The sequence below is a fragment of the Nicotiana tomentosiformis genome, chromosome 1 (genome assembly GCF_000390325.3).
Source record: "Nicotiana tomentosiformis chromosome 1, ASM39032v3, whole genome shotgun sequence".
In the NCBI taxonomy this organism is placed as follows: Eukaryota; Viridiplantae; Streptophyta; class Magnoliopsida; order Solanales; family Solanaceae; genus Nicotiana; species Nicotiana tomentosiformis.
Window position 1 is genome coordinate 31,557,963 of NC_090812.1, and position 13,040 is coordinate 31,571,002.

At 38.9% G+C, this 13,040-nt stretch overlaps 1 protein-coding gene across 1 annotated transcript; it reads left to right on the forward strand.

Moving 5' to 3' along the window:
• Window positions 1-11,069: 11,069 nt before the first annotated feature.
• On the forward strand, window positions 11,070-12,195 carry LOC104119324 (protein SRC2-like). Its single transcript, XM_009630803.4, has one exon. The coding sequence runs from the start codon at window positions 11,179-11,181 to the stop codon at window positions 12,112-12,114; it is 936 nt and encodes a 311-aa protein (XP_009629098.1). The 5' UTR covers window positions 11,070-11,178; the 3' UTR covers window positions 12,115-12,195.
• Window positions 12,196-13,040: the final 845 nt, after the last annotated feature.

Consider the following 13,040-nt stretch of genomic DNA (forward strand, 5'->3'; position numbering starts at 1 on the left):
TATCGTGTGTTACGCCTGTGTATATTACATTATATATCGTGTATATAACATAGATTTTCATGGATATATACAGATACACATGATATACATGAGATACCACTGATGTACATGGAGATATACACGGGATACAATAGGGGATACACAGTGGAGCCATCATAAAACTTGAGTTTTCAATCTGAAACATATTATACAAAGAAGCAAAATAAAATTTTGATATATTTTTTGATATACACATTATTATTATGTTATACAATGGGATATACAAATAATATAATTATTACTATGTTATATATATTTGGATATACTGATAAAAAATTAGAAAATAATTTAGAAAAAGTTCGGAGATTTTTCAGATACTATTGAATGAAATGAAACCTAATTGTCATGTCGAATATCTATTGCATGTAGTGAATTCGGCCTCTTTAACACCGAAACTTCGTAAATCAGAGTCATCATCTACATGAAGAAATGAAGATTTGACCACTGTAGCTTTAGATCTTGATTTCTTAGATGTTGAATTTTTATCCATCTTTCAAGTTGAAAAGAATGTTGATATGCTATGGAAAATTCTACAAAAGATTCTAGATATAGAGAATTACCCAAAAAAAAAAGATTAAAAGAAAACCTAACAAAGTAATTATCAGAGAAAAAAAGAGAGATTTGAGGGATTAAAAAATGTGGAGTGAAATTTGGGGAAGAAAGAGAACAAGGGCTTAAAGAGGGAGAGAGGGGAGAGTGTTGTACGTTTCTTTTGATTTTGCATAAAAATAATTTCGGTTATAAAATATCAATTAGATATAAAAATCTTAATGTTGGGATATATAGTACCAATATCTAAAACTAAGGCTTTTTTATACCAATTCTCTTCAAAGGTTGTTATATTATACCATTTTTTCCTTCTGAAGCTGTGAGGCTATCCTTTATATATGTCTGAAAAGTTGGCACCACCTCACAACACGTAAGAGGAATTGACAATTCTTTAACGGTATATTAGGTCTGGCAAAAATAGCCCCAAATAATTGGTATTATATAGCCAAATCCTAAAACCCCTATTTTCTTATTCTCTCTCACTGTTCATTGCGTCCCCCTCCCTCGTGTTCCTTGCTCTCCTCCTCTTTTTTTATTCGCTGCTTCTATCCCCCCTCCCCTTCTTGTTCGGTTCTTCCCCGTCCCCCCTTCTCTCCCTTGTTTGCTGGTTGCTATGATGAAAATAAAAAGGAATAGATTGCAGATAGAGTTTATGCTTCACCTTCAATCTTCTTTTTTCTTTTTTCCATCTGTTTTTACTGTGTAATATTCCCAAGATGGTTCACAACCTTTAGAAGCCTAGAAAAGCTAAGTGCAAGAACAAGTTGCGATCTTTTTTCTTTTTCCCCTCTCAAAAAATTTGTATTCTTTTTTGCTATCAATTTTGTCACATGAAAGAAAAATCTGAAATTTTAATAATAACAGCAGGGTGCAAAGAAAGGGAAGGATCGTCGGATTCAGTTCCATCATTGGATAATATAATATTTGATATACATATTATCATTATATTATACATTGTGATATACAAAACAAAACATCTGCAAATGTGTTATATGCTGGAATATACAAAGCAATAATATATTTGATATACATTGATGTGTTATACACTGTGATATACAAATAATATAATAATTTTTATTGATATACATTAATATAGAGACAACAATATAGTTTAAATAATTATATTTATAATTTCATATTTTAGATATTAAAAGAAGGAAAATAAAATTTTAATAATACATTTTGATATACACAAAAAAGAAAAATAAAGTTGTAATATATCATTTGATATACATATTATTGTTGTGATATACATTTATTGGCTACCTGATGCCAATATCTATAACTAGAGTTTTTTTCTGCTAATTATGTGGGTATGTTGTTATATCATGCCAAAAGTCTACATTTTTATCGGAGTATATTTTTCATGAATTTTTGAAATTTGATTACTTTATTCTCAAGTGTTTTTGTAGATTCACAAATTAACAGTGGAACTATATGGAGAGATTTGCAGAATTCCCTCTTATGATGCAAAGTTAAGAAAAGGTTCATTTATGAACCATGATTAGTACAATCTAGAAGTGTAAAATTTGATTCTCATTAGAATCTTTCCTTCCTCTACCTAAGACCTACCCACTCTTCGACCTCGGAAATAAAAAGAAAACTGGTTGTAAGAAGGAAAAAGCTTAACTACGAAAATAGACGTGTGTTCTAAAAATCATAGTACATATTAAGAAGCAATCGAATGAATCTTGCTGCCAATAGATAAATAGCTTGAGTCAGATCCTCCTGTCGGGAATAAGTGATCTTTACGCATTATTTTATACTATACATTTTTTTGTCTGAATCAAGAATTTTAATATGTTAATTTGAATAATAGTGAAAGAAAATTTTAAAATAATCAATGAATGACTCACATCGAATTTTAAAATTTAATAGTTCAATAAATTAAAGTTCCTGAGAATTATATAAATCGTATAGATACTATTAGTAACCGACGTATCAAATTGTATAAGGTAAAAATATGCTACGCTAAGTAATTGCATAAAAAAATAACACGTGGAGTCGAAGACAGAGGATAGCTAAAACCGAAGACAACTGTTCCATTTGCTACCGGGAAGAATGATGCTCATAAAGATACAATAAATGTCTGCCACCCGGTAGCACTTAATGGAGAATATTCTACAACATTTAATATATTACCCGTTATAAAGAATTTGTCATTTATGCTCACCGTTACACATTCTTCAATGGCCCTCATAATTGACATTAAAGAATGACATGATCATAAGACCTTGTTCTTTAGGTGCAACTATAAATAGTGCGCTTTGTTATCATTATAAAGGGATACAAATTTTCTAGCAAACTTACGCTATAATCTATTCAAAGCTCTGCACAATTTTGTCTTCTTACTTTTTGATTTCATTACTGTTGTGCCCGGAAGCCTTGCTCCCGAATTTACTGTTTCTGCTATTTCATCTTCGTCTCAAGGCTAAGTATTGCATATTTCTTCAATTCTTTTATTATTTCAGGATCAAATTAATTTACTTGTCTAAAAACTATGTACAAATTAAATTGTACTATTTTACGGGTAAATAGTTTGGCGCCCGCAACAGAGAATTGGTGGATGTGCGGCCGCAACATGATTTGTGCGATCCGCACAATTTGACCTACGACCGCACATCTGAGTCACAAAATGTAGACTCTCTGAAGATAGTGAAAGAGTTGTTATGCGGCCGCAATGGAAATTCTGCGGTCCGCACAATCTTTGTTGCGGCCGCAGACTCATTCTTACTAAACTGACCTATAGTCAACTTCTGCAGACCGCACAATTTCAGGTGCGGCCGCAAAATTTAAAATATACTAACAATCAGTTAATTTCCAATGAGGGTTTGCAATTTTTGTGCAAGTTTTGACATTGTAACATCATCAAAGCATGAGAATACATTTACCCAGTCCCCCTAGAACATGTACTAGTTAACCCACTACAGATTTACCCCCATATGTATGTACAATTGGATTCTATTGACAAATGGCTTAAAATTGACTAAAAATCTACAAATTAAAAGAAAAGCATTAACAAGATTTTGAAAAATACCAAATGAATGAGTGTGATGAGAGATCAATCAAAGGTGTTGTATGAATGCACATGTATACTCAGCAAGAAATTTCCAAAGATTACTGTGATTTTTCTCAGAGAGGAAAAAGAGTAACATAGCCCTAGCCCTCTATTTATACTCTTGATTTTCTAAGGGAAAGAAGAGCGAGTGTGGCCGCAGAATTTCAACTGCGGACTGCACTCTGTTACCTAGTGAGCTTAAATCATCATTTTGTCTGCGGTCCGCAGAATTTTGTATGCGACCGTAGATCCCCTGTTGCGGCTGCACATTTCCTGTTGCGACCGCATATTAATCATTTTTCTGACAGACCAAATTCAGAGAGTTGGCATTTTTCACCTTCCACTTCTGTGGTCCGCATGATAATTGTGCGACTGCAGAGCACTTTTGCTGCAACAATTGTAAATGTGCGGTTCGCATAATTCACATGCGGTCCACAAAATTTTGCACACTTAGCCAGATTTCTGTCCACCATTCCTGTAAGGCACACTCATCCCTGTAACACACTTCAAATCAAGTTAGCACCAAAACCATACCTAACTACAAAAGAAGAAAAAGAAACATGGGTTGCCTCCCAATGAGCGCCTGATTTAACGCAGCGGCACGACGCAGAATACCATCAGTTGAAATGAATGACCGCATCTCCAACTTTTCCCAAATAGTTCTTCACCCGGTGACCATTAGCTCGGAATACCTCATTGATTTTGTTTTTCAAGTCCAATGCACAAAAAAGCGTCACACCCACAATTTCAAAGGGACCATTCCATTTAGACTTTAGCTTTCCAGGAAACAACCTCAACCTTGAGTTAAACAGCAACACAAGATCGCCCACCTTGAACTTTTTGTTCCAAATGTATTTGTCATGAAGATATTTCATCTTTTCTTTGTACAAGGACGAACTTGCATAAGCATAGTATCGGAACTCATCCAATTTATTCAAATGTGCAACCCTCAAGTTAGCGGCTACATCCCAATCAAGATTCAACTTCTTTAGAGCCCACATGGCTTTGTGCTCAAGTTCCACCGGAAGATGACAAGCTTTGCCGAACACCAACCGGTATGGCGACATTCCGATAGGTGTTTTGTAAGTCATCCGATAGGCCCATAATGCATCATCAAGCTTCTTGGACCAATCCGTCCGGTTAGCATTCACTATTTTGGACAAAATACTCTTTATCTCCCGGTTGGAGACTTCCACTTGACTACTAGCTTGTGGATGATAGGGAGTCGTGACTTTATGAGTAACACCATACTTGCTAAGTAAAGTGTCAAAAGCCTTGTTGCAAAAATATGACCCCACATCGCTTATAATAGCCCGCGGAGTACCAAACCTTGTGAAAATATTCTTTTTCAAGAATGCCACAACACTTCTCGCCTCATTGTTGGGTAGAGGAATGGCCTTAAACCATTTAGACACATTATCAACCGCGACCAAGATGTAGGTGTTTCCACAAAAACTCACAAACGGACCCATGAAGTCAATACCCCACACATCGAAAATATCAATCTCCAAAATGGTGGTGAGGGGCATTTCATTTTTCTTTGAGATTCCACCGTCCCTTTGACATTCATCACATCTTATCACTTGCATTATTGTAAAGAGTGGGCCAATAGAAACCGCAACTTAGCACTTTGGCTGCCATTTTTGCTCCACCATGGTGAACACCATATGGCGAAGAATGACAAGCCCCGAGAATTTCATATTGCTCTTCTTCCGGTACACATATTCTAATCACCCCATCCGTAAAAATCCGAAAAAGGTATGGTTCGTCCCAATAATAATCTTGACAATCCCGATTGAGCTTCTTCCTTTGGTTTGAAGAGAACTCATCCGGGATGATAGCACACATAAGGAAATTTGCTAGATCCGCGAATCATGGCACCTCCTTCATTGAAATGGCCAAGAGTTGCTCATCGGGGAAGGAGTCATTGATTTCAAGGCCATCATACGGCCTCCCATCCTCCTCCAAACGAGACAAGAGGTCCGCCATTTGGTTTTCACTTCATTTTCTATCTTGGATGTCAATATCAAACTCTTGTAACAAAAGCACCCATCTCATCAACCGAGCTTTAGAATCTTTCTTGCTCATAAGATAACTAAGTGTTGCATGATCCATGTGGACAATGACTTTCGCACCCATTAAGTACGGGCAGAACTTCTCAATTGCAAATACAATGGCAAGAAGCTCTTTCTCCGTAACGGTATAGTTGACTTGGGCACCATTCATGGTCTTACTAGCATAGTAGACCGGATGAAAAATCTTGTTGATGCATTGCCTCCAAAACAACCCCAACCGCTACGTCACTAGCATCACATATGAGTTCAAAAGGGACACTCCAATTTGGAGCGGTGATGATGGGAGTAGTTGTCATCTTGAACTTTAACAATTCAAAGGCTCTCATGCAATCATCATTGAAGTTAAACTTAGCATCTTTCTCAAGAAGCTTGCACAACGGGTTCACCATGTTAGAGAAATCTTTGATGAAGCGCCGGTAAAATCCCGCGTGGCCTAAGATCACACCTTTCACCAAAGTTGGAGGTGAAAGTTTAGAAATCACCTCAATCTTTACCTTGTCAACTTCAATTCCATTCTTTGAGATTTTGTGGTCAAGGACAATGCCTTCCTCGATCATGAAATGACACTTCTCCCAATTTAGCACCAAATTTGTTTCTTCACATCTTGCCAACACTTTATCTAAATTTGCAAGACAATCATCAAAAGAATCTCCAACTACCGAGAAGTCATCCATGAAAACTTCAAGGTAGTCCTCTACCATGTCTGTGAAGATAACCATCATACACCTTTGAAAAGTCGCTGGTGTATTGCACAAACCAAATGGAATCTGTTTGAAGGCGAAAGTACCATAAGGACATGTAAAGGTTATTTTCTCTTGATCCTCCGGAGCAATAAGGATTTGGTTGTATCCCGAATACCCATCAACAAAGCAATAGAAAGCACAGTCGGCCAACCTATCAAGCATTTGGTATAGGAAAGGAAGTGGAAAATGAACCTTCCTTGTGACTTTGTTGAGCTTGTGATAGTCCATACACACTCTCCAACCGGTCATCGTTCTTGTAGAAATCAACTCATTCTTGTCATTGGTGACCACCATCATGCCGTTTCTTTGGGACACATTGAACCGAAGAAGTCCACGAACTATCATAAAATGGGGTAGACAACCCCGACATCCAACCACTTGATAATCTCCATTTTGACAACTTCTTGCATAGCCTCATTGAGTCTCCAGCAAGCTCTTCAGTTTTGGAGTTCAAGGATGCCTCTAGGTTGGTCAATCTCTCAACAGAGACAGCCTCGCGATCGGATGCAACAAGAACGGCACTATGGACTTCATCCCATTTGGCCTTGGCCTCATCAAACTGAACCCTCAGCGGGCCAATCTCTTGGCTAAGGGTTTTCACTTCTTGCTCGCTTTGCTGCAAACGAGTCTCCAACACAATGGCCTCAGCAACTTTGGCTTCTAATTCTGAGAGGCGAGCAACAGTTTGATCCCGCTTAGCCAAAAGTTGATCCCGTTCGGAGGTAAGTTCTTCTTTTTCCCGAATCAACCTCTAGAGGCCCTCGAAAATAAGGAAATTGGCCTGCAAACAAGAAATGCAAACTCAGGATATTCATTCAGTCAAGGACATGAGAAATGACAAAAGAAGTGAAGAATGTACCGCTGTGACTTTGTTGAGCTTGTGATAGTCCATACACACTCTCCAACCGGTCACCGTTCTTGTAGGAATCAACTCATTCTTGTCATTGGTGACCACCGTCATGCCGTTTCTTTGGGACACATTGAACCGAAGAAGTCCACGAACTATCATAAATGGGGTAGACAACCCCGACATCCAACCACTTGATAATCTCCATTTTGACAACTTCTTGCATAGCCTCATTGAGTCTCCAGCAAGCTCTTCAGTTTTGGAGTTCAAGGATGCCTCTAGGTTGGTCAATCTCTCAGCAGAGACAGCCTCGCGATCGGATGCAACAAGAATGGCACTATGGACTTCATCCCATTTGGCCTTGGCCTCATCAAACTGAACCCTCAGCGGGCAAATCTCTTGGCTAAGGGTTTCCACTTCTTGCTCATTTTGCTATAAACGAGTCTCCAACACAACGGCCTCAGCAACTTTGGCTTCCAATTCTGAGAGGCGAGCAACAGTTTGATCCCGCTCAGCCAAAAGTTGATCCCGTTCGGAGGTAAGTTCTTCTTTTTCCCGAATCAACCTCTAGAGGCCCTCGAAAATAAGGAAATTGTCCTGCAAATAAGAAATGCAAACTCAGGATATTCATTCAGTCAAGGACATGAGAAATGACAAAAGAAGTGAAGAATGTACCACTGTGACGTTGTGCATAGCATTGTTCAACAAGCACTCTCCCGAGAGAGCTTGTATCTTTTCCAAATCTTTTCTGAAGCCAAAGGCTTCAGATAGTTAGCAAGTTCCACCGACCGGGATAATAAATTGCATCTGGTGGAGACCGAGAGAGTAACGATCCTTCTCCATTGCGGATCTTCTGAGGGGGCATCATAATTTTGCCCCAAATTCCCATGAAATGGGGACTATGGAAGAGGAACATCTTCTTCTCGGACAGATGCGGCCGGTGGAGATGATGTAGCAGTTGCTGAAGAGTTGGTGAAGATGGAGATGAAGCTGATGGTGTTAAAGGGTGAGAAATAGCTGCGACAAACACAGTGCTGGTTGTTGGTTGCTCGTCAACCGAAAAAGGAAGGGACCCGGTACTCAGCCCCAAAATACCGGGCGCAACGACTGGGATTCGAAAGCGGGAGTTGGCATTTTCCACCATTTTATACTCCCCCTAGAGCGCCGAGACATCGTCCTCGGTTGGTGTTACTAACTCAACAGATTGAGCGGTCTGTTGAGTTGAGGAAGGTCGTCGTCTTCTATGTAGAGAAGCTCCATCCTCGCTAGCTTCTCCATCATCGTCAATCATCACGGTATCTATGGCCGACCCGGGCAGAGAGATCGTCACCACGACTTCCAGAGATGACTCGGGGGCAGCATTCTTCGCCCTCTTATTTTTTCCCCCGGCTGAGGAGGAACTCCTTCTTTTTGGTTGCTTGTTTTCCGGCCGGGGACTCCGAGAAGAAGCACTTGCACCAGAAGCAGGCCCGGAGACGCCTGTCTGTGAAAAAGCTTTCTGCAGTAGCCTCACCGCATCAGCAGGATCAACCAAAACGTCCTTCTCATGGACGACAACTGATCCATGGGGTAGACCTATATTCAACAGGAGAGAAGAATCAGATAACTTTCTCATAAGAAAAGGTAAGGACATGATGAGTTAAACTTACCATGATTTTTGGCCTTCCACCCATATTTTAGGAATAATTCTTTCCACGAGCGGGTTTCGGACGTAGTAACATCCAAAATTTTCTGAACCCATTAGCCCAAGCCCTCAACCCTAGAGGGAACCCATCGAGTCGCTGAGGCAGGTAAAGGAAGAAAAATTAATAATGACGAGAAAATGATCTTTAACAAGAGTAGAAGCAAACTGTATAATTACGAGTGCGGTTCCACAATTCCGGGAAGGAATGGGCCGAGGCCGGGATGATTTCACCGGTGGCAACTAAAACAAACCGTTCCATCCACCCACGATCGATATCATAATCCATGTTGGATAGCAGTGCATGGTGGCCTCGTTTGCTGAAGTTAATCATCCCCTCACAAAAGATCTTGGGGGAATAAAGGTTCATCACATGAGTCAGGGAGAGTTACTCCCCTGTTTCATGGCACATGCGTCGAAGGCAAGCAATCGTCCTCCACAGGGACTCACCTGCGCCAAACATACTTGGTAGTGGAGTCAAAACTCCGCAATAATGGAGTCAAGCTTTCCACTCAGAGAAAATGTTCCCAAAGTGAAAGGATACATATAGAATTACGTAAAACCCTTCTTGGGTAAGGTTACCTGCTCCACCAAATTATGAGCGATAATGTCTAAATCTTGGTAATGACAATCTTTTTTCACATCAGGAATGCTGGAAGGACGGATGGAAGAAGGATATCTGCTAACGGCCCATGTATGAGGGCTAACAGAAGGAAATTTCTCTTCGAAGTCTTTAGTTGTGACAAGACTTCTAGGGATGATGGTGCTCATTGTATGCGGAGCGGTGTCATCGGCTTTGCTTTTGTTCTTTGAGGAATCGGTATTTTTTTTGAAGAAACCATTGTATGTTATGGAAAAAGGGAAAAAAATTCTCGTTTGAAGAGAGTTAAAGAAAGGTTGAAGAACGGAGTACAAATTGAATGAAGAGAGTTTGAGAGAGTTTGGAGAATTATGGGGTATGAATGAAGGAGGTTGATGCGTATAACTAAAGGTTTAGGCGGCTAAATTTGTGGCCATAATTACCTCGATAACTGGCAAAAGTTATGCTGAATCGTGGGATGACGCGTGTTCGGGGCATCAAATGCGGAGAGACGTGCGTCTAATCAACCGTCAGAAGTTTTTCAGAGGGGGTTAGAGAAATTCCCGCCAAAAAGAATATTTCTACCAATTTTCCAGTGACACAAAGTTATGTCATCGGAAAGTAGGGGACTATCTGTATAGGGTAAAAATATATTATGCTAAGTAATTGCATAAGAGAATGACACGTAGAGCCGAAGACAGAGGATAGCTAAAACTGAAGACAACTGTTCCATTTGCTACCGGGAAGAATGATGCTCATAAGATGCAATAAATGCCTGTCATCCGGTAGCACTTAATGGAGAATATTCTGCAGCATTTAATACATTGATCGTTATAAAGAATTTGTCATGTATGCTCAACATTACACATTCTTCAATGGCCCTCATAATTAACATTAAAGAAGGGCATGATCCTAGGACCCTGTTCCCTAAGTGCAACTATAAATAGTGAGCTTTGTTATCATTGTAAAGGGACATGAATTTCTGGCAAACTTACGCTATAATCTATTCAAAGCTCTGCACAATTTTGTCTTCTTACTTTTCGATTTCATTACTGTTGTGCCCAGAAACCTTGCTCCCAGATTTACTGTTTCTGCTATTTCATCTTCGTCTCAAGGCTAAGTATTGCATATTTTTTCAATTCTTTTATTATTTCAGGATCAAATTAATTCACTTGTCTAAAAATCACGTATAAATTCAACTGTATCGTTTTACGGGTAAAAACAAATATTTCTAGAAACTCTCAAAATGAAAAAAATATACGATACAAATTAAGAAAATGGATACACTAACAAAATAGAGAAAATGTCTAACATCAGCTGAAAAGAGGGGAGGAAAAGATAGAAGCCATTTGCCATTAATCCAGCTCATATTTTAGTTTAAGCGGAATAACCTCTCTATTCCACTTTAAGCGGTTACTTATGCGTCTCCTATTCAACATTTAATACACTTCTCACATTTAATTTTCCCCCTTAAAACTTCTCTCATAGCACCCATAAAAATCCATCTAAACCACAAGAAAAAAAAGGGGAAAAAGATTTTTTTAATCAATTCCCTCCCATTCCTGAATCTACTGACATATTAGACGTAATATCAAAGAATTCAACAATGGAGTGGCGTCCGTTTGATGTCACTCTGATCTCCGCCGAAAGCATAAAAAATGTCAATTACTTCTCCACAATGGATGTTTACGTTGAAGTTTCAATCGTAGGTTATGCCAAGAACACGAAGAGAACGTTCATTGACAAAAGAGGTGGCACAAGTCCTAAATGGAATCACCCCATGAAATTCACATTAGACGAGCCTTCCCTCACAAAACCTGGCCTTTCCCTCTATTTCCGCCTCAGATCCGATCGCCTTTTCGGCGATAAGGATATTGGCATTGTCTCCATTCCTATAAATGAAATCTTCGGCCAATCTGCCTCTGGTCCTGATGGCAGTGCTGAGAGACTTGTGGAGTATCAAGTTTTTACACCAATTTCTGGTAGACCTAGAGGAACCCTCAAGTTTGCATATAAATTTGGAAAGAAATATGGACAACCTTCAGAGCTAATGTTCAAAAATGTCAATCAACCTAATGGTATGTATAATGAAAACAAGCATGGTGATGTGCCTGTCACGGCTTATCCATATTCACAGACAGGGTCTAATAATGTGCCACCTGGCATGGGATATGGAACGTCCAACATGGCATATCAACAACCAGCAGGATATCCTCCCGCTGGTTACAACGGTCAGCAACCAACAAGATATCCTCCTGCTAGTCAGAATGGTGGATACTCACCATCTGGATATCCACCCTCTGGATATGGATATCCTCCTCAACAACAGCAACAAAGTTACGGAGGAGGATATCCACAGGTGCAACAAGTACAAAAGCCACAGAAAAAGAGCAATTTTGGAGGGATGGGAACAGGAGTAGGGTTGGGTTTGGCTGGAGGGTTGCTTGGTGGTATGTTGGTAGGTGAAATGGCTTCTGATGTTGGAGAGATGGATGCCTATGATCAAGGATATGATGATGCCATGGATGATATGGATTTTTAAATGAGGTCTCTGTATTTTGACTAACTTTTGTTTATTGGATTTGGATATAAATCAAATTGGTTCTTGAGATTTGATTAACGACATTATCATTTTTTCATTGCATTATATGATTTGATTTTGCAAGGATTATTATATTTGATATGCGTTGATTTTCTGAATTGGAATTTCTTTGCTCATTCCCTGATTTTCCAAACTAAAGTTTATAGTAGTATGTTTGCAGAAACGCGGTGCCATACCATAACATGGCTTCGTTATTCGTACAATTTATTCTGCTACATTGTCAATTCTTTTTATTAGGCAAAAATGAAATGTATTTTGTCTATTAATTGACTGCATATTAATAGAGTTGCATGAGTTAAACGGATCTCCAAAGGAAATTGTAACTTTCTTCAATGTGCTAGCTAACGTTTTCTGCTGCTGTAGACGTGTATATATGTACACTTATCCTTTAGTAAAGCCAATATCATATCAGTTTTATGATTCCAATTGTCCTAATTAAGTTAACCCTGGAGGATCCATCCGTATTTAACTTGTAAGAATTATTTTGAGGGGGTTCCATCAAATTTCATGATATGTTCAGACATCTTTTCCTTAATTCTATTCCTTTCCAGAAATCATGATATAAGTATTTCATAGTCTTTTACGAGAATGGGTTTGAAGATAATATGCTCTTTCTTTTCGTCGAATGGCTGGTATTTCTTGTTAGCTGAAATGCCAAAAAAAAAAAAAAAAAAAAAGGCTCTTTCAATTTAACATTATAATGTTTCTGGAAAATACATATGTAGACAGATTTTGTGGTTAAAATTAACTACGTTGATCGTCATAGCGATGGTAGTTCAAATAGAAGAGAATATATATTGTATACGGTCGAAATGAATTTCAGCCTTGGCATGTCCGGTACGGTTCGAAGGGTGGTATATCGAAGT